The sequence below is a fragment of the Lobosporangium transversale genome (genome assembly GCF_002105155.1).
Source record: "Lobosporangium transversale strain NRRL 3116 chromosome Unknown BCR41scaffold_80, whole genome shotgun sequence".
Lineage (NCBI taxonomy): Eukaryota > Fungi > Mortierellomycota > Mortierellomycetes > Mortierellales > Mortierellaceae > Lobosporangium > Lobosporangium transversale.
Genome location: NW_019029058.1, coordinates 61,183 through 78,628, shown reverse-complemented (window position 1 = coordinate 78,628; position 17,446 = coordinate 61,183). Strand labels below are relative to the sequence as shown.

The 17,446-nt window shown below is 42.8% G+C and overlaps 4 protein-coding genes across 4 annotated transcripts; 1 reads left to right on the top strand and 3 right to left on the bottom strand.

Moving 5' to 3' along the window:
• Positions 1-126: 126 nt before the first annotated feature.
• On the bottom strand, positions 127-5,235 carry BCR41DRAFT_239558 (hypothetical protein). The gene is made up of 7 exons (XM_022020119.1): positions 5,213-5,235; positions 3,845-5,010; positions 3,436-3,726; positions 3,138-3,326; positions 2,239-2,988; positions 1,011-2,121; positions 127-900 (listed from the first exon to the last, which is right to left on the bottom strand). The coding sequence occupies exons 2-7, from the start codon at positions 4,895-4,897 to the stop codon at positions 179-181; spliced, it is 4,116 nt and encodes a 1,371-aa protein (XP_021875447.1). The 5' UTR covers positions 4,898-5,010; positions 5,213-5,235; the 3' UTR covers positions 127-178.
• A 1,415-nt stretch (positions 5,236-6,650) lies between these two features.
• BCR41DRAFT_365034 (hypothetical protein) lies at positions 6,651-8,584 on the bottom strand. Its single transcript, XM_022026107.1, has 6 exons — positions 8,441-8,584; positions 8,161-8,324; positions 7,819-8,054; positions 7,504-7,659; positions 7,256-7,381; positions 6,651-7,087 (listed from the first exon to the last, which is right to left on the bottom strand). Exons 1-6 carry the CDS (start codon positions 8,545-8,547, stop codon positions 6,731-6,733), a joined length of 1,146 nt encoding a protein of 381 aa, XP_021875446.1. The 5' UTR covers positions 8,548-8,584; the 3' UTR covers positions 6,651-6,730.
• A 1,056-nt stretch (positions 8,585-9,640) lies between these two features.
• BCR41DRAFT_375812 (hypothetical protein) lies at positions 9,641-10,114 on the top strand (the record flags this gene model as incomplete). Its single annotated transcript, XM_022026983.1, has 1 exon — positions 9,641-10,114. The coding sequence occupies one exon, from the start codon at positions 9,641-9,643 to the stop codon at positions 10,112-10,114; it is 474 nt and encodes a 157-aa protein (XP_021875445.1).
• Positions 10,115-16,520: 6,406 nt separating this feature from the next.
• Positions 16,521-17,372, bottom strand: BCR41DRAFT_365032 (hypothetical protein). Its single transcript, XM_022026106.1, has one exon. It carries the CDS (start codon positions 16,929-16,931, stop codon positions 16,713-16,715), a length of 219 nt encoding a protein of 72 aa, XP_021875444.1. The 5' UTR covers positions 16,932-17,372; the 3' UTR covers positions 16,521-16,712.
• Between the last annotated feature and the right edge of the window lie 74 nt (positions 17,373-17,446).

Here is a 17,446-nt window from a genome sequence, read left to right as displayed (position 1 = left end):
CAATGACAATAAATTTTAATAGAATACAATACTGGGAGAAGTCATTTCGAAATTTCTGTGGACGCTTCGCTTAAGAAGCCATTCAAAAATTCAACTATTTTTTAAAATTATTAATAATAAGAATATGTGCAAGGAGAAATGTCAAGGATTTTAACATTTTGAAAAAAGAAAGCTTTTTTTATGGGTATCCACCTGAGCTCCAAGAGATGGCGTGCCCGCCACTCTCCTCACTCGTCTCGACAGGTACCTGGACCAGAGGATAGGCCTGCTGTGAAGGCGAATATGGGTGCACAGGGTAGGCCGGGACAATAGTTTGCTGAGATAGTCCGGGAGAGGGCCGCTGAGGAATAGGAGGAGCAGCGCGTACAGACTGACTGCTGTTCATGATGTATTGGTGCTGATGTTGTTGCTGGTATTGCATGCTGCCAGTGGGGTTAGTATGTGTAGCAAGTACTGCAGGCTCCGAGCTATTGATTGACAAGACTGGCTGTAGTGCAGGAGCCATCAGATGAGTTGGTGTAGGGGAGATGTGATGGTTCTTGGGTTGAGGTACATATACAGCCTTGGGCTTGTATTCAATCGGTTCTATCAGCGTCCTAGGCTGCGGGGGCACCTTGACAAGCTTTGCAATATGTCTGTTTTCAGCGTTGTTGGGATCGTTCATGACTAACTGAATGATCGTATTGCCATTAAGGTCTGCGTTAGAGTGCAGTTTCCGGATGTTGTTTCCAAGGATGATTTGCTCCAAGGCTCCTGTTTCAATATGACGGATTTCAATGAGTCCACTCTCAAACGCGATAATATATGGATATGCGAGTGCAAATGACTCTGGGCGACCTTCCCATTCAATCAGTTCCTCCTTAGCCAGTTCGCCCTTCTTGGTCATCTTGAAAGCGAAGTCTTAGAATGAGAAGGAAAAAAAAATAGAATCAATTTTCATGGCTCAAGATTTAAAAAAGCAATTATTAATAACAGATTAGTACGAAATTAAGAATAGAGAAAAGACCCACCAGAGTAACACATCAAAAATTCCTCTGAGCTAATTTTGAACATGCTGACTGGGATACTGCCAGGACGAAGGTCCAGGAAAGCAAATTTTGGGTCCTTGCGGGATGGGAAAACTTGTGTATTCCCCAAATCATCCAGCATCAGAATTTCAAATCCTTTAGGACAAACCACACAGACCATCTTGGACAACATCAACAATTGCGATGAATCTGTACCAACATAAAATTCTTTATAAAGCTTGAACCAGTCCGACCTGTTGGATCTGCCAAACGGTAGACCGAACCCTCCACGATGATGTCCACCCAGAACTGCGTTTTCAACCGGCTCAAATGCAGAAAAGTGACTCTCTCCAGCATTTTTCTTCTTCATAGTAATGACCAATGTCCTGCCTGCACAGATACCTGCTGTAAAGAATTGAACACTCTTGCCAAGTTGATGGCCAGTCTGTAGTGATTTTTCGGCGTTAAAGTCCAAGCAGCTCAGATTGAAGGCTTTTAGTACTCTGCCGCTGAGAACAAGCAGGATGTGATATGCCTCTAGGACGCTGACCTGACTAACATTTGGTTCTCTGAGGGCCAACCTAAAACTATATGGGTCGTCCTCCATGCCAACATATATTCCTTCTTCGGTTCCTATAACGACACGTCTCTTGCCATCAAGCACGTTGAGATAAGGTGCCGAGCAAGTCGAACGTCGGCCATCCATAGGATTATGAACCAGGTTGGAGGACGGAATTGGTGGTGTGGCATTGTAATGAGTGATAACAGTTGTCTTAAATAGTTTAGATCCAGAAACAGCCTCTTGTCGACGTGCTTGCACAATCTCCATTTGTTCCAGGAATTGATCTCTATCGGCTACGGTCATGTAGAGTGTATAGAGGCCTCCTCGTCGACCACGGTGTTCGATCGTTATGGGCGCGATGTACTTTGTCTCCTGGAAGCCTACACGATAGTTATTATCATGTTGTCCCATGAACGTAGAATGACGATGTCCAGAGCCTGAAGATTTTGTGCTGCTGGTCAGCTTCTTGCCAGGAACAATCTCTCGTCCAGGAACAGCTGTTAAAGGTCTACCATCGTCAGCCCAGACTTGGACTAACTCAAGGGGGATAGGCTACATGCACATTTTTTCATCATACACATTGAAATGAAAGTCAGAAAAAAAAAAAAAAAAAAAAAAAAAAAAGCCAAATAATGAAATATAAAAAATAACAAGTAATTGAGAACTTACATTCTTGGAGACTTGGTACAGTACACCCTCTTTGTCCTTGTCACGCTTTTCTTTGGTCATTAATAACACTTGGTCAAATAGGAACAGTCGAAGCTCGATCATTTGAACATCCAAGTTCGACCGTCGCTTGACAAGGCACTCAAAATGCAGTTTCCTTGATTTATCCGATAGCTTAAGGTCCTGTCGAACTTCTCCTGTCTTCCAAATGATCTTATCCTGAATGGTCAAAAGCCTCAGCTGCCGGTTCCCTTCTGGTATGCAGGCATCTACACGCTTTCCTAGCTCCTTACATACTTTAATTACTTCCTGGATGACGTCGCGATCAGGGACATCTTCGTCTGTCCGCTTGACTACTTCACTGAGTAAAAGTGGATATCTAGGAATTCGTTGATACGGCTGGCCAACAAAGTGTCGCAAACCCAGACGGCGGGCTTCTGGATGGCGTGTACAATCCTTGAGAAATTGAGCAAATCTGGGGTTTTGGGTCTCTTCCCTTTTGTAGGCATACTCGGATAAAGCGATTCGTGGGATATATCGGAGGTAAGCCTCTTCAAACCCTGATATATGCTTGAGCATGACGTCGCCAATGCCTTCCACTAAAGGTTGTTCTTTCTGTCTTTGTCTTAATTCTTCCAGTAGTTTCTTATTGAGCGCAAGGATTTCCTGGAAATTCAAGAAAATATCCTCGATCAGCTCCTCTCTTCTTTCTGGGTCAACAATATCTCCGGCTCGAAGAGGAGCAATGAAAATCTAGAATTAGGGAGAAAGATGTTTAACCATTGTCAGTGCGTCGTTAATATATATCAATGGGTACCCATTTTCTACATTATCTCATCATTCTAAGTCGAAAAATATAAAATAAAAAAAAAATAAAATAAAATAAAATAAAAAAGAAATACCTCCTCCATGAGCTCAAGATCGCGAACGTAATTATGCTCAGTATGAACGACTTCAAAGATGGCTTCTTGACGATTTCGTTCTTTCTTTGATGCTGCAGCCACAACACTAGGGGGGACAGAATTGGCCCAAACATTCTCTTGGCCGCTTACCGTCGACATATCACTGTTCTGTCGCTCTAAAACGCCAGCCTGCATTGCAACAAATGGTTAACGTTAGGTACAATTCAGCATATTCAAACAATCCATGTCTAGTTTTAGAAACCGATATTTGGCGGCGCAAAAGGCAGATAATACATACGATATTCTGGCGATTGGGACAGAGGTAAGAGTAACAGGGACTTCCTCCAGGTTGGCAATCATAAGTGTAGCAAGGTGTAGTGTGCGGGAACACGCCGACTGGCACTGTTGGAAACCCTGTTTTCCCCGGAATATATGCCAACGTTGCTTCAGAAAAAAAGTACTGATCATTGTTCGAGTCATAAAGAACGTTGACACCGCCTCCAAAGAACAAGACTTGCTGTTCCAATGAACGTGCGATGGCTAAAGCGTGTCTTCTGTCATCAAACTTTGTCAGCTCCACGATCACATCCTAATACATTTATTTGGGTCGCGTGGTTAATGAGTATAATCACAGCGCACATACGGAGTTGCCATTTTGATCACACTGGTCAAAAAAAAAAAAAAAAGAAAAAAAAAAAAAAACATACCACTGCTTCCTTTCCAGTGAAGGTCACAGGGAACTCGAGCCCATAGTTGACGGATTCAAGTCTTTTAGACTCGTTCTGTAGCATCTTCTCACGGAAGGCAACAGCAATAGTAGAAAGGATGCCAGGATTAAAGTCAATCAATAGCCGAGCTGCCTCTGATATAGAAGATTCATTATCATCGAATGACTCTTGCAATCCATATTGACCCAAGTAAGACGGGGGTGGAAAGCCTGGAGAGGAAGGTTGACTCCAGGTCGTTTGGGTCGTTGATGAACTGGTTGATGTCCTGTAAAGCTGACTGGCAGAACTTGGTGTAGGTGATAGTTGAGGTATTTGTCCCTCTCCATATGGATACTGAAAATATTGCTGCTCAGGATGCTGATAAGGATGATGCTGTGTGTTTGAAGTATAATTGAGAGTAGCATTTGGAGGAAGCTGCTGTTGATATCCTAAATTACTATTTTCATTTTGCCGTGCTCGCAAAGGTGAAGCTATATTGAGGTTGGAGGCATCCTGATGTATTACGCCGCAAGTGTCATCTAACGTTCTGATGCTAGGAGCTTGGAAAGAGTATCTAGGTTCACTTCCTTCATCTTCATCGACCTGTGATAGCTTTGCCATAGATGGATGATAGACGGGTTGCTGTGCAAGCTGCCGTTGAGATGCAGATTCCCAGATAGTGCCATTATATCCTACGGATGAAAGCTGTTCCGTAGAGCTCCTTGCGGCTGCAATGCCATATCCAAAAGCCGACTGATATGTTGGATGGTACTCTTGCTGGTGCTGCAGAGGAGGGATTGGATAATGAGTAGGCAATCCGTTCTGAGGACCATGATGTACACTAAGTTCGTCCAGAAGAGTACTGGTGTTGCTAACATTGCTGTGATGGGTAAATGGGTGGTTGGGAGTATTTGGAGGATGAATGCCCCTAGCTCTATCCTTCTTTGGACTGGGTACATACGAGCTATGAGGGGTGTAAGCTACAGGTACTAGCGGATTAGGACGATTCCCAGTTCCCTGACTACTTGGAGGTGGTGCCGTGTAGGTGGCCATTTGAATATTGAAGGTGGTATTGACACTGAAGTTAATGATGATGTTATTGTTTCGCTCTGGACCAGAATCCTGAGGTGAAGACCCTTTCCGTGGGCTACGAAGGAGGATGTAAACTGGGGGGAGGAAGGAAGGAAGGGAAGAAAGGAAGACAGAGTGAGAAACAAACAATCGGTGAGATAAAGAGAGAATGAGAGAGACAAAGGAAAGAAAGAAGGAAGCACGCACGGCGATTATAACAAGCGACTCTGCTCACTAAAGCACACACAAAAAAAAAAAAAAAAAAAAAAAATAGAAAGAGAGCACTCTCAATCATACACACACCCTCCTGTGTCGGTTGTCTTGTCTGGGAGACAGAGATAGCACGATAATAAACTGACTAATTGACTGGTTGATCCAGACGAAGGGGAATGAAGGAGCACATTGAGCAGGATTTCACATTAAAAAAAAGCTGTCGCAGATGATTATGAATTACATTTCATTGCGACACAAGTGTCGGCTGATTCTGCTGTGATCTTTTTGAAAAAATCGATGTTTGTTATTCATTGTTCATTTCCCAACTCAGTCTTTATATAGAACTCTGTTCTCAGTACTAATTGTTCTTTTTATTTTTTTTTTTTCCTCGCCGTGCTCAATGAGATAGGTCTTTTCTTCTTTTGATATTATAAATTAGAAAGAGATGGAAATAGGATCTACAATATTATCAAGTAAGATATACCTTTTTTTTCTTCCTTCTTCTCTCTTATTGTTTAGGTGTGTTCTAGATGTGTAAGGGCGAAGGAAAGATGAAAGGTGTGTGTATATTGAAAAAAAAAAAAAAAAAAAAAAAAAAAAGGGCTGAGAGATAGGAGGCTGAATGGATGGCGAGGCGTTGGTGTTAGATAGTGCAGAATGATGCGGTAACCGTGTTGTGATAATGAGAAAGAGAATTAAGTTGAGAGTAAATCGAGAGAGTGTAAGAGGTGTGAGAGACGTGAGAGGCGTGAGAGATGTGAGAGGCGTGAGAGATGTGAGAGTGAGAGTGGAGAAAGAAAAAGAGATGAAAAACGATACTGCGGTTGTACTAAAAGCAACAAAAGGAAAACAAGAAAAAAAAGAGAAGCCAATGCATGGATGAACTGCTTTCTGGTGGCAAAAATACAATTCACACCTTTATTTGCCTGTGTGTTTGTATTCTGTGTGAACACAGCCCATTTTGGCTGTTTCTCTCTCTATTCTCTCTCTTCGATCTCTCTTCGATCTCTCTTCGATCCTTTCGACCCTTGTCTTTCATGATCGAAAAGCGAACCAACCACATGATTCTTCACGAAATATAACAATGATCAGTAACACTTTCAGCCTACAGTACTCCACGGAACTCGTGCCTGGTCTTCGTTTTAAAAAAAGTCTCTCCCCACGACACGATAAATCTCCCTGCGTAAATTTTTTTAATTGTTCCGCGGGGAAACCTTTTTTCATTCCCTCACTTATTGTCAATACGTCTTGAGCTCTGACGACTTGTATTTTCAAGACCGAATCAGACAACTTTGTCCTCGTCTCTGTCCGGACATGGAAAACCCAGATATTAATTATACATTCAATTGCTCAATTCTCTTAGTGCCCTTTAGCACGTTCCTCCTTCACTAAAAGGCCACGGAATAAAGAAACTGAAAACGATGTGTCAAGTGAGCTCATAAAAAAAAGGTAAGCTGAGAGCACCCAAAAATGAACAACCAACAACGTTTTATGAAAAAAAAAAAAAAAAAAAAAAAAGGTTTCCTCATCTATTGCTGCTTGTAAATTTTTAATATTTTGTATCGTATAATTGTCCAGAGACACTACAACTCTTTAATAATACTACGCATAGATATCTAAGGCTTCAGCTTCCATAGTGAGTGCTGTCGCCTTGACATTTTCATTCCACGCACCAAGTCGATCTTGCATACCCTTGATCTGATTTCTGTCAAGGACACGTGGCTGTACCCAGTTCACACGTACAACAGAGTCGACTTGATCAATAGTTCCTTTGATCAAACCAAGCGAAAGTGCCTTCATCACCAAGATCTCAACTTCCTCCAAAGGCAACTTTGTCTCAGAAGAGATGGTTACAAAAGGAATCGAGCGGTTATCGAAACTGCGTTTGAACACTGTTTCTGTAAGTGACATCAGACAGATCTTTTGGCGCAGAGCATCGATGTTGGATTGCAAGATATTCTAATAAAAATCCATTAATAGATAAAAAGGTAGAGAAGAAAAAAAAAAAAAAAAAAAAAAAAAAAAAAGAGAGAGAGAAAGGTCAGTCCGCACTGCCACCTGAACATTTCATTTTAACTTGTCGACATATTCATTATCAAATCATTGCAATAACAACGTCGACAATACCTCTTGAGTAAAATGAGGAGAAAGAGCCTCGAACTTTCCAATATCGCCACTGTTGAAAGCAAAGAGAAGATTCTTGAGCCATTCGCGTTCTGTGCCGACCAAAGATTCCAAAACTGGATGCATCAACTACGTTTTAAATGTGGAGAAGGTTAATACAGTGAATTAATCCAGTTGGATTCAAATTAACTGTTCTCCATAACAGCACAAATTTTTATCCTTTACACAAAAAGGTCATAGACAAGCCTTACAAGTTCACCAAAGTTATAAATCGAATCGCCAAGGAGTGCCGACAGAGCCAGATCGTTCGCACGGCTTGCCTTCTCGGCTTGAGAAAGATCATCAATGTTCACGCATGCCAAGTAGAGTAATGCATTCTTGTAATACTTTGCATATTCAGCCTTGATCTACAGTTGGATAATAGATATAAGCATCAAATGCAATGCATATATTTAAAGCATGAAGGTAACATTGATTTAATGACATGCACCATTAATTCTTGAATCCTTTCAAAAGGAAAAAAATAAAAAAAGATAAGCGTGATCTTCGTTACTACTCCCGATTACCTTGTAAAAGTCAGCAGAAACACGGAGATAGCTGGCATTGATATGAGGGTCAACAGAGTCAAAACTATCAAGGAGCTTTGAGCACTCTTCCAAGTCCTTCTTGGTCGAGTCCAGATCGCCCAATAACAATCCAAAATGACTCTGTTCCATCTTTGCCAGCACGTAGGCGTCTCTTGTCTCATCCTTATTGACTTTTTCTGTCAGTGTCTTCAAGAATTCTCTGGCTTGTGTGTGGTCTATGAAAAGATCAGTTGCGTATGTTTAGCTAGCTGACATGATCGTATTGGCTAAACATGTCTCCATATTTTAAGGACATATGGATTTCCATGAGCACACACATACCTGGAATTTGCTTTGAAGCAGAGACGCCAAACGTAACCAACTTAAGCTGACTCATCTTTGATTCCCAGTCTGAAATGAAGTTATTGTAAAGATCCACTTGAAAAGGTCCTGATTCGGGCTTTGATAAAAATTCTTGAACCGCCAGTGTCAATTGATGCCATAATCTAAATCAAAAAGGTATACTTCTTATTAGACAACTAGTAAAATATAGGTATTCGATCTACTAGACACGCTGACTTTCAACTATATAACAGGAGTCAAAGATGAAGGAAGTACGAACTTGCGCTCATAAAGGTCTTCAAAGGTGTTGTAGTAGTTTTGAAGCGTTGCTGGGACCTGGCGCTTCTGTGTGGCGAGGAAATGAGGAATGTCCGAGTCGATCTCCATAATGTCTAATTATTTGAATTGCCAGTATCGTTTTTCTTTTTATCAGGGAAGAATCCAAAGCTTGGGAGCGTTTAGTTCTTGATGTCGTAAAAGGTGAAGGAAAGATGCTGAGTGAGGGAAGAGAAATAGAATGAAAAAGACATGTTCACGATGTCCACGCGTCCCTCTTATTTCCTCCTAGAGAAACAGAAGAGCGCAGCACAATTCTGGCTCTATTGCGTCACCGAAAAATTACTTCGTCCGACGATCTATTGATTTTTTCAGGAGTCCAACTCCCGGTTCCAGTCAATAGGCAACGGTATTATCCCAGATCGCCAGATGAATCTTACCTCCCTCTAAAAAAAAAAAAAAAAAAAAAAAAAGGAAAGGGGCTAGAAAGCTAAGTGTAAGCAATTGTAGGGAGATGAGGAGCTATGAGCTTCGTGAAGGGAATAAATAGCAATAACAGCATAATATGAGCTCCCGCACTTTTAGGAGTACGTGCTCTTTCATAACTGCCTAGTGTCTAGGCTTATGTAATTTGTATGTATGTAAAGCCCGTAAATATGACAAACTGATCGAGATTTGTGCCTTAAAACCTCAATCTTTTCTCTTGATGTAATTTGACGCTATATCTCCTCACCTCTTCCTGCTGACTTGATGTCGAATACGTTAACCAGCTTTGTTGGCTCTCTCGGCAAGCTTCAGCAATCAGGAATAGCAGCAGGATCAGTGGCTCAGTAAATAGTATACTCGCTAGTACTCCCTTAGTATTTCGGCATGTTTAAAAACCATTTCCAGGTTCATCTGCTTTCTATGGGGATGGTATCCAGGATATAAATCAGATACACATTGAAAAAACTGATAGCTGTTGAGTTGTAATGTTCTTCCAGATGGATCAACAACTTCGGCTTTTGATGATATCCATAGCGTTGACAGGCCAAAGATGAATGAAGCCTTAAGTGGTTTTATCCCATTCCGTCAGAGCAACGTCAGCTAGATCCTTGCTATAGACTGTTAATCATCAACTCTCTCTTGACCAAAGCCAAGTAGTTACTTGCCGATCTCGAGATTGGCCCAGCAACAGTAACTGAAAATTCTATCTCGTTTTTCCATGGAATATTGGGGATCATCAACATGGTTTCTCCAGGGATCAATGCAATCCTGTCAAAGATCACTTACAGGACTTACTTGGAACCTTGGGCACCTTGGCGAATACAGTGGAGATGATGGTCCAGGTATCAGTCTGATTCAAACCGTCAAGGTGTTGGCGAATACTGCGATCAGCTTGATTGATAGCGTCCCTTTGGCAAATAGTGTTGCCAAGCTCCCTTCTTCCAGCATTGGATGTCCGGCAACCGAGTCTGTATCCAATATTCAGGAAACATATGATACCTTGAACTATCCTACCACGCTACTTGAGAGCGTTCCTTTCATTGGAAGCAGCACGAGGCTAATTCAATACTTGCTTGATACAATCGAGAAGGTTAATGATTGTATGAATGTCGGCTCAAGCACGGCCGACATTGATCCTAACAATCTCGCTATTTCAGGGTTTCAGGGTTTCCGCTATGAAGGTATGGAATAGAGCGAAAAAAAAACAGAAGCATTTAAAAAGCCAGATCTGTAAATAAAGCACGGGATTTGTGCTGTATAAAAGTATGTTTTGCAGATTGAAAGATCAGAAGAGCCCATTTTGTCAAGTGGTAGGTATGAGTAAGCGGTGTGTATTCTTATAAATTTATTCAATAAATCACTTAAATACTGTATACAGACTACATTCCGTGAGGGAGCCCTCGGGGCTGGATATGTATATTTATACATTTATAGATATAAGATATACAGCTGAATAAGGTACTTACACATTCCCGCCAATGCTCAGGGACGAGTGGCAGTAGGCACGTGTGCTAACCATTTGCAAGGACTGATCCTTAAATTATGCTTAATGGCTCTTGAGATGAATTGATGAATCTGAGGGCCGTGCGTGATCACGAAACCAATCTATAAACAATTGACTTCTTCTAATTAGCATTCGTTATTATTCAAGCTGGCTATGCCCAGCAAGCGAAATAGACGATACAAGTCTACAAAAGATTCTTTGTGTAATCAAGGCTGATCGTGTGTGGAAGAGGAGGCTTTGTTTGTATGGATTGAACTGGTACGCAAAATAGAGCGGGACACATCTTATGTGATCAATTGGCACAGCTTCCTGCTGTTGACCAGCCCCTAGGGTGAATATAAACAACGAATAATTTTTCATCCCCTGGCCATAGATTATCTCAATCTTGGAAATATCATTGTTTCCCATTCATCTTCCCGCAGGAGGAATCATATAACCGCTGTATGAATATGGCCCATATGCTCCTCTCCCTCTTCTCTCCTTCTCCCCCACTTGTTTCTAGGAATGAGATTTTAAGGACATGTGATGGTAAACATGCATCTCGTCATTTCTGAGCGATGTTCCCATGGACCATTTAAGATGAGATGGTTCTTAGTTTACAATGCAATTACCGAGACGCTTGCTTACGCCTTATGGTGTCTTTACTTCTATTCATTGATCAAAAACACGGAGAAAATTTTATTTATTTACTCATTTAATGACATGTTTGCAACAGAGGGTTTCTGAAGGTGCAAAAGCTGTGAAAAAGATATGAGTGTGTAGTGAAGTGCTCAAGGCTTTTCGTAATCCCTTTATTACTGTTTGTATATCCAGCTCTTTTATTGATGTAATACAGTGGTGAATGTTGATCCACCAAACTTCTCAGCAGACTGACTTTCTTTGTAATCTAGCACTGGTACACGCAGAAGAAAAGAATAATAATGGATTCTTGTTCTGCACAAGTCATTGTTTCCAAAGTCTTTTAGTCGCGAATCTTAGAATCGAAAGAGCATGCAATCTAGGAATAGGTAACCATGAGTGCATTCATAGGCTTGATTAATGTGATCTGTGAGGCTGTGACAAAAGTCTTTAATCACGAATATGCAGGTGCCTTTGTATCCTGCGTCTGAATGATTACAATGATTTTTGAATTGAAATAGTGATCATGTAAGAATCAGCAATCGCCAGGCAAGAGCAAAAACTTCGGCAATTTTTGGATTCGCCGCCTAGCCAAGACAAATAGCTTTATACAGATAATACCAAATAATGCAAATAATATAATAGAAATTGCAATGGTACGCCATCTCCCTAATTGTCACGAAGACAAGGACGAGGCATGACAGTGAAGAACAGCAGGGTTTGAAGTTAACGTGGGACAGAAAAGCATGAATGAGCGAGCGAGAAGGTACGCATTTGCATTACACATGAAAAAAGGGTTCCTTGTGTTGGGAGAAAAGTGATGAAGATGCACTGCATTTTTTTTTTCTCTGTGTACAACCTCAACAGCATGACACGCTCACAGTGATCAACATTGTGGGAAGAAATATAAAAACGCTGCCTGTGCCCTGTTTTTTCTTTTCTTTTTCTTTTCCTTTTTGTCGCCCGCCCTGTTATTTTATTATTTGATTTATTGTTTTTCTTTAGTTTTATTACTCGTAACGCGTTCATTTTTTTTCTTTTCATTCCTTCTCTCCCCCTACTCTGCTTTGCCTCCCTTCCTCCTCTTTGCCTTGCCCTGTTCTGCCCTCTCATTACCCTTCATTTGACTATACCATCCCTTCTCCCTGTATCATTTGTAGTATAGTATTTTATCTTTGTATCTTTCTTTTCCCAGCCTCCCTTGCGCATTACCGCGTCCTGCAACTTTACTCCGCCAGTCTTCCTTATTTTTCATTTACACCAAATACACACACACCTTTTGATTTCCCTCCTTCATACCTAAAAAAAGTATATACTTTATCCCACGCTGCCAAAAGGCAATCTCCAGGTAAAGAAAACTGCCGTAAAATCCGATCCAACATACACTCTCACACACTCGCCTCTTTTATTTTTATTTTTACTTTTGTTTTTTTTTATTTGTTTAACTATTGTGTCCTTTGAATAAAACTTTGCACGTATTTATTTGCCGTGTTCTATATTCTTTATGATCTTTCAGCAATCCCATTTGATTTCCCACCATTTCCCCTCTATCTTGCCCAAAGTTACTCGGCATTCAGGTCCTCCTTTTTTTAAAGGAGGTTTAAAACAGTGCACAACAGCGAAAAATGGCCTAATTTAATTTACATGAATTACTCTATTTTTCAGAGTTGTGCATCCATTTGTCCTGCCTGTATGATTCAGTGTAAATGCCAATCCTTTATATGGATAATGTTTTCGCAAAGGAGGGCGGAATGTCTGACAAAAGGTCGTGTTGCTGGAAATTTAAAGTTCGTCTCCCTTTCTCCTGCCTCCCTAACCCCTGGTCTTTCTCCCCACCTTTTCGTACCACAAAGAACTTTGTCGGACATTAACGATCATCTAAGTCTTTCTCTTCCAACCTCCTGATGTTTGTTGTCATCATCATCATTTATATCTCTATCATCTATTGTATCACCAGATCTCGTCCCTGTCTCACCTACTTATAACGCACAAGCCAGGCATGTCTTTGGCCTTCATAAATTTCATTCAAACACAATTTTTCTTCACTCATCTAACCAGAAGTCTAATCATATCATATCATCCTGTTTCTACCATAATCTCTCTTTTTATATCCTAGTCTTAATAACTAATACAACTATTCATTAGAGTATCCGTATCTCTACGAACGAATACCACAGTAACAATAAAACAAAAACAAAACAGAAAAAAGAAAAGAGAAAGCAAGAAGACAAAAAAAGAAAAGAGAATTCAGTACTACAATCAACAAGGAAAAAGAAAAAATGCCGCTCTCCAATGTCTTCCGCTATGCAATCCCTAATCCCTTTCACAGTAATGCCTCAAAAGGCAAAAGCCGCTGCGAACTTGCGCACAGACGACCAAGTAATGCAGACAGTCTTGTCTCATCCATATTGGTCAGCCCAGTTCTCGTTGACTCCACTGACAGCAACCATAGCAGTAGTAAGGCCAATCAGGCCCCTTATCCTCCCAGTTCAGTCAACGCAGCTTCAGCATCCTCTGACTTTATTACTCAGTTCGATATGACCAAGAAAACAACATCACCCCATCTTCTAAAGCAAAAGCGTTCGCAGCAACTCCTGACCGAGATTCGTGGAGAAGACATAGAAGATGAGGATACTTCTGACCTAGAGCACTTCCGAGCTTCAGCATCTTGCTCACCGGTGCCTCCATCACCAGGAATTCGAATACCTCCTTCGCCTACAACGCCCAGCTTCATTAATGATTATATGGACCGAGGCATTACATCGTCGCCAGAGCTCATGACACTTCATCCCAACACCTCTGTCCTAACACGTTCGGCTGCTGCTGAAGACGGCAAAATAGCAGGTGAAGAAAACCGAGGTCGTCGTCGGAAGAAGAAGGGGACAGGGAAGCCAGGAGCCATTGGATCCAAATTTGGGTCTTTGTTCTTTAAGAAACAGCAAGAACAAACCCAGCAAGGCCTTGACAATACATATACAGAGGAACACATTGTTGTCATGCCAGGTAACGAGTTCGAAAAATTGAACCAAGACCACAGTCAGATTTTGCCAACGCCGGCATCAATGCCAGCAGAAAGTCCAACTACTATGAAGAAGAAGCGTTCTATTGGCGCGTTCTTGCCCAAACCCTTTCGTTCAAAGTCGGGACCCGCAGCAATCCCGGCCACAAATCCATGTCCACTTCAAGTGGTGGGCGAAGGGAGGCCTCCTCAAGGCAACGAAGCCACTGAAGGCAATCAGCAGCACCAGAAGCATGAGTCTACCACAACGTCGGGCATGCGTCGAAGGCGAAAGGGCCTGTTGCCAAAGCTTCCTCGCCTTGATACACGACCCCGAATCTTCGACTCCGGAACCAGTGAAGCAGTAGCAGGATCTCAAGTTCGGAATCAAAGAGATAATCAAGCTGCCGGTGTTAAGGCTTCAAAAGGCAAAAAGAGTAAGGGACCAATTAAAAGCTCTCTTCCTTCTTCCTCTATAGCCCCCATGGCACCTCTTGATCCATCGGTGTCATCGTTGCCACCACTGACCCCAGTCTACCTCCCCACAATGCCAATGCTCCGTGATTTGAGCCCCATGTCCTTTAAGGTGGATCAGTTTGGTTCTTCATCCTTAGCTCAACCTGGAAATGCTGAAACCAAGCCTGATATGCCCCGACAGCATAGTTACGGCAGCAATAATTCAAGACTGGCACCACACGCAGAATCAGCTGGAGATGTCTCTGGAAAGGGTCGTATTTATGAGTCGACGACCTATGCTTCTGCCACAACTACAATGACGCTCCTCTGGAATTGGCGTGTGCTCACAAATAACAATCATCTGTATCATGACGACAGATGGGACCGAGTATCAGTGGTCTCCACAATCTCCAATGCCTCAAACATTTCGGTCTTGATCAAGGGTTCGGGCGTTCTTCGCCCTCGACGATCTTCCACATCAGTAAATGAGGCAGACATTAAGGCTATTAGGCTGGAAAAAAATGGTACTGATAACACGAAACCTGTATATCTCACAAACCATACAGCCTACAAGCTCCCTCCTGGAAAGAGTACAAGAGATGAGGCCTTAATATGCGGTGATGATATAAGCCAAAGCCGTTCGTCTTATGACACATCACGCAAACAAAATAAACCTGATAACGGTATCTTGTTTGTCGCCGCAGCACCAACAACTGCAGAGGCCTATACCAATGCAGATCATGAGAATAGTACCAATAATGATATTGATAAAGTGACTCGCAAGTTGGGCGATCTCCTCAGGCTTAGTACAAGTATGAACAAAGATGCACCTGTTATCGAATTAAGTGGGTCGGGGATGAACGTGAATGCAGTTGACGGAGATCAAAGAGCGAGGACTAATTTTGATGAAAGTGATGAACACGAAACTAACCTATTCGACCCTCTTCCCCAACTGTAGGATCCGCCGGCACTCATAATGATCGCTCCCCCGGTAATAATAGCGATACCAACAAAGCCAATTTAGACAATAATGAAGGCAGTTATGAAAAGATTAACGACAGTAATGACAACATTGACAATGATAATAACGCCACCGCAGCTAGTAACGACAACATCGACAACGCCAACAATATCATCAACGATGTCGAGGCCAACGATGATAATGCTATCGATTACAATAATGACAATCTTTCCATCACCCCCAAAAGGTCTAATACCATTGGAAGTAGAAGTATCAGTAGCGGAAGCATCGGTGGCAGCAGCACCCGCAGCACCCATAGAATCAATAAAGAAGATGATCACTGTCTGAGTCAGCCAGGCCTCTATGCGTCTCACAACCGTATTCCGCCTCTGGAGAAGCTGGTTGAACTACAGGACCAGGAGCAGTGGCGAGTGCGTCAGCTTCAAAATCGACTCCGATCCTCCCTCCAGCGAACGCAAACACAACAGCAGCTTCTGCAGCAGCAGCAGGAGCAGCAAGGAAGGCAAGGGAGACAACGCTCTCGATCCCCATCTTCCAAGGGCCAACCAGGACAGTCAAATCAAAGCTCACCAACAGTATCTCAAGCCCATTCGCGCTCATCGTCTCTTCACCCACATCAGCGAGTGCTGCAGAAGCAGGATAGTTCCATTTCTTTGATCCAACCAAGCACCAACGCGACCCTCCTTTCACCAAAGGCTTCATTCTCTTCATATGTCTCGACCATCTCACGTGCCACTCCTTCACACCCCAATACAAACACCCACTCTCAATCACAGCCGCAACCTCTATCCCGGTCCCAATCCCAGTCCCAGCCCCGAGCTCAGCTCCATCCTCAAGCGGCCCCACCCACGTCACCCTCGTCGATATCACCAACTTCATCCAATATCTTCCGCATATGGGGCAGGACCCCCAGCGTGAACAGTGATAGCACAGTAGCACCCATCACGCCTGCATCCTCCACATACTCTCTCCCACTGGCATCTCCAACCCTTCTTCGACCCGAAAATCCTCGTCCACTTCAGCCAACTCTCTCTGCCAATAACGCTCTTTCGTTCGAGAAGTACTTTGAGGACACTGCATCCATTAAAACTATGAATAGTGCTCCTGCCACCCTCTCAACTACCACGGCTGCATCGGACTCCAGACCTGTCTCGCCTGCAACATCGCTCCCACCATCGAACGTGCTGACTGGACCTGCTAATTCGGGTACATCCAGTTCAAGAATGCCGGCACTACACCGACGCCATGCCAGTGCCCCATTGTCTAACCAGGAACCGAGCAATGGTCATATGCTTTTGATGTTGGTCCGAGGACGGACGCAGTACTATAAAGACGGAGCACGGGCCAAGGCTGGCCCACAATGGGGTGATGAAAATGACATTTATAGCCCTGATTCGATTGCAGAAGAGAGAGAAGACGAGAGTAATGAGAGGGAAGACGAATCTGTTCATGAGCTTGATGCTCAGGAAGAAGACGAGGGTCTGACCAGGAGCGGAAGCAAGGTACGCCGTCAACACATGTACACGGCTTCCCCACTCTCCACTTCGCCTCTATCGTCCTCTCCTGCCTCAACTTCACCTCTTTCGGATGAGACAAGAATTTTGAAAGGCCATCGACAGATTCCCCATCGGCCTTCTGTTTCCACTTTGCAAAGCATAAAATCTACAAGCTCCTCTTCATCTTCATTGATCAATACTGCTCGCCTGGGCTCAGGTGCTGCTCCACATCTGAACCATATCCGCGGAGCTAAATCTCGCGCTTCCGTTTCTTATACAGCTATGCCTACAGTGGCTACTGCTAGCCCGACCTTACCTCAGTCCCAGACATCGTCTACTACAAGCCTGAATCTTTTGTCAACTATTCATCGAGACTCTAGAAACAATGCTCCTAACAACAAATCGTAAGGTCGTCACTACGATAGACAGACACCAATTTTATATAATTTGCAACATAGTTATTGCGCTAC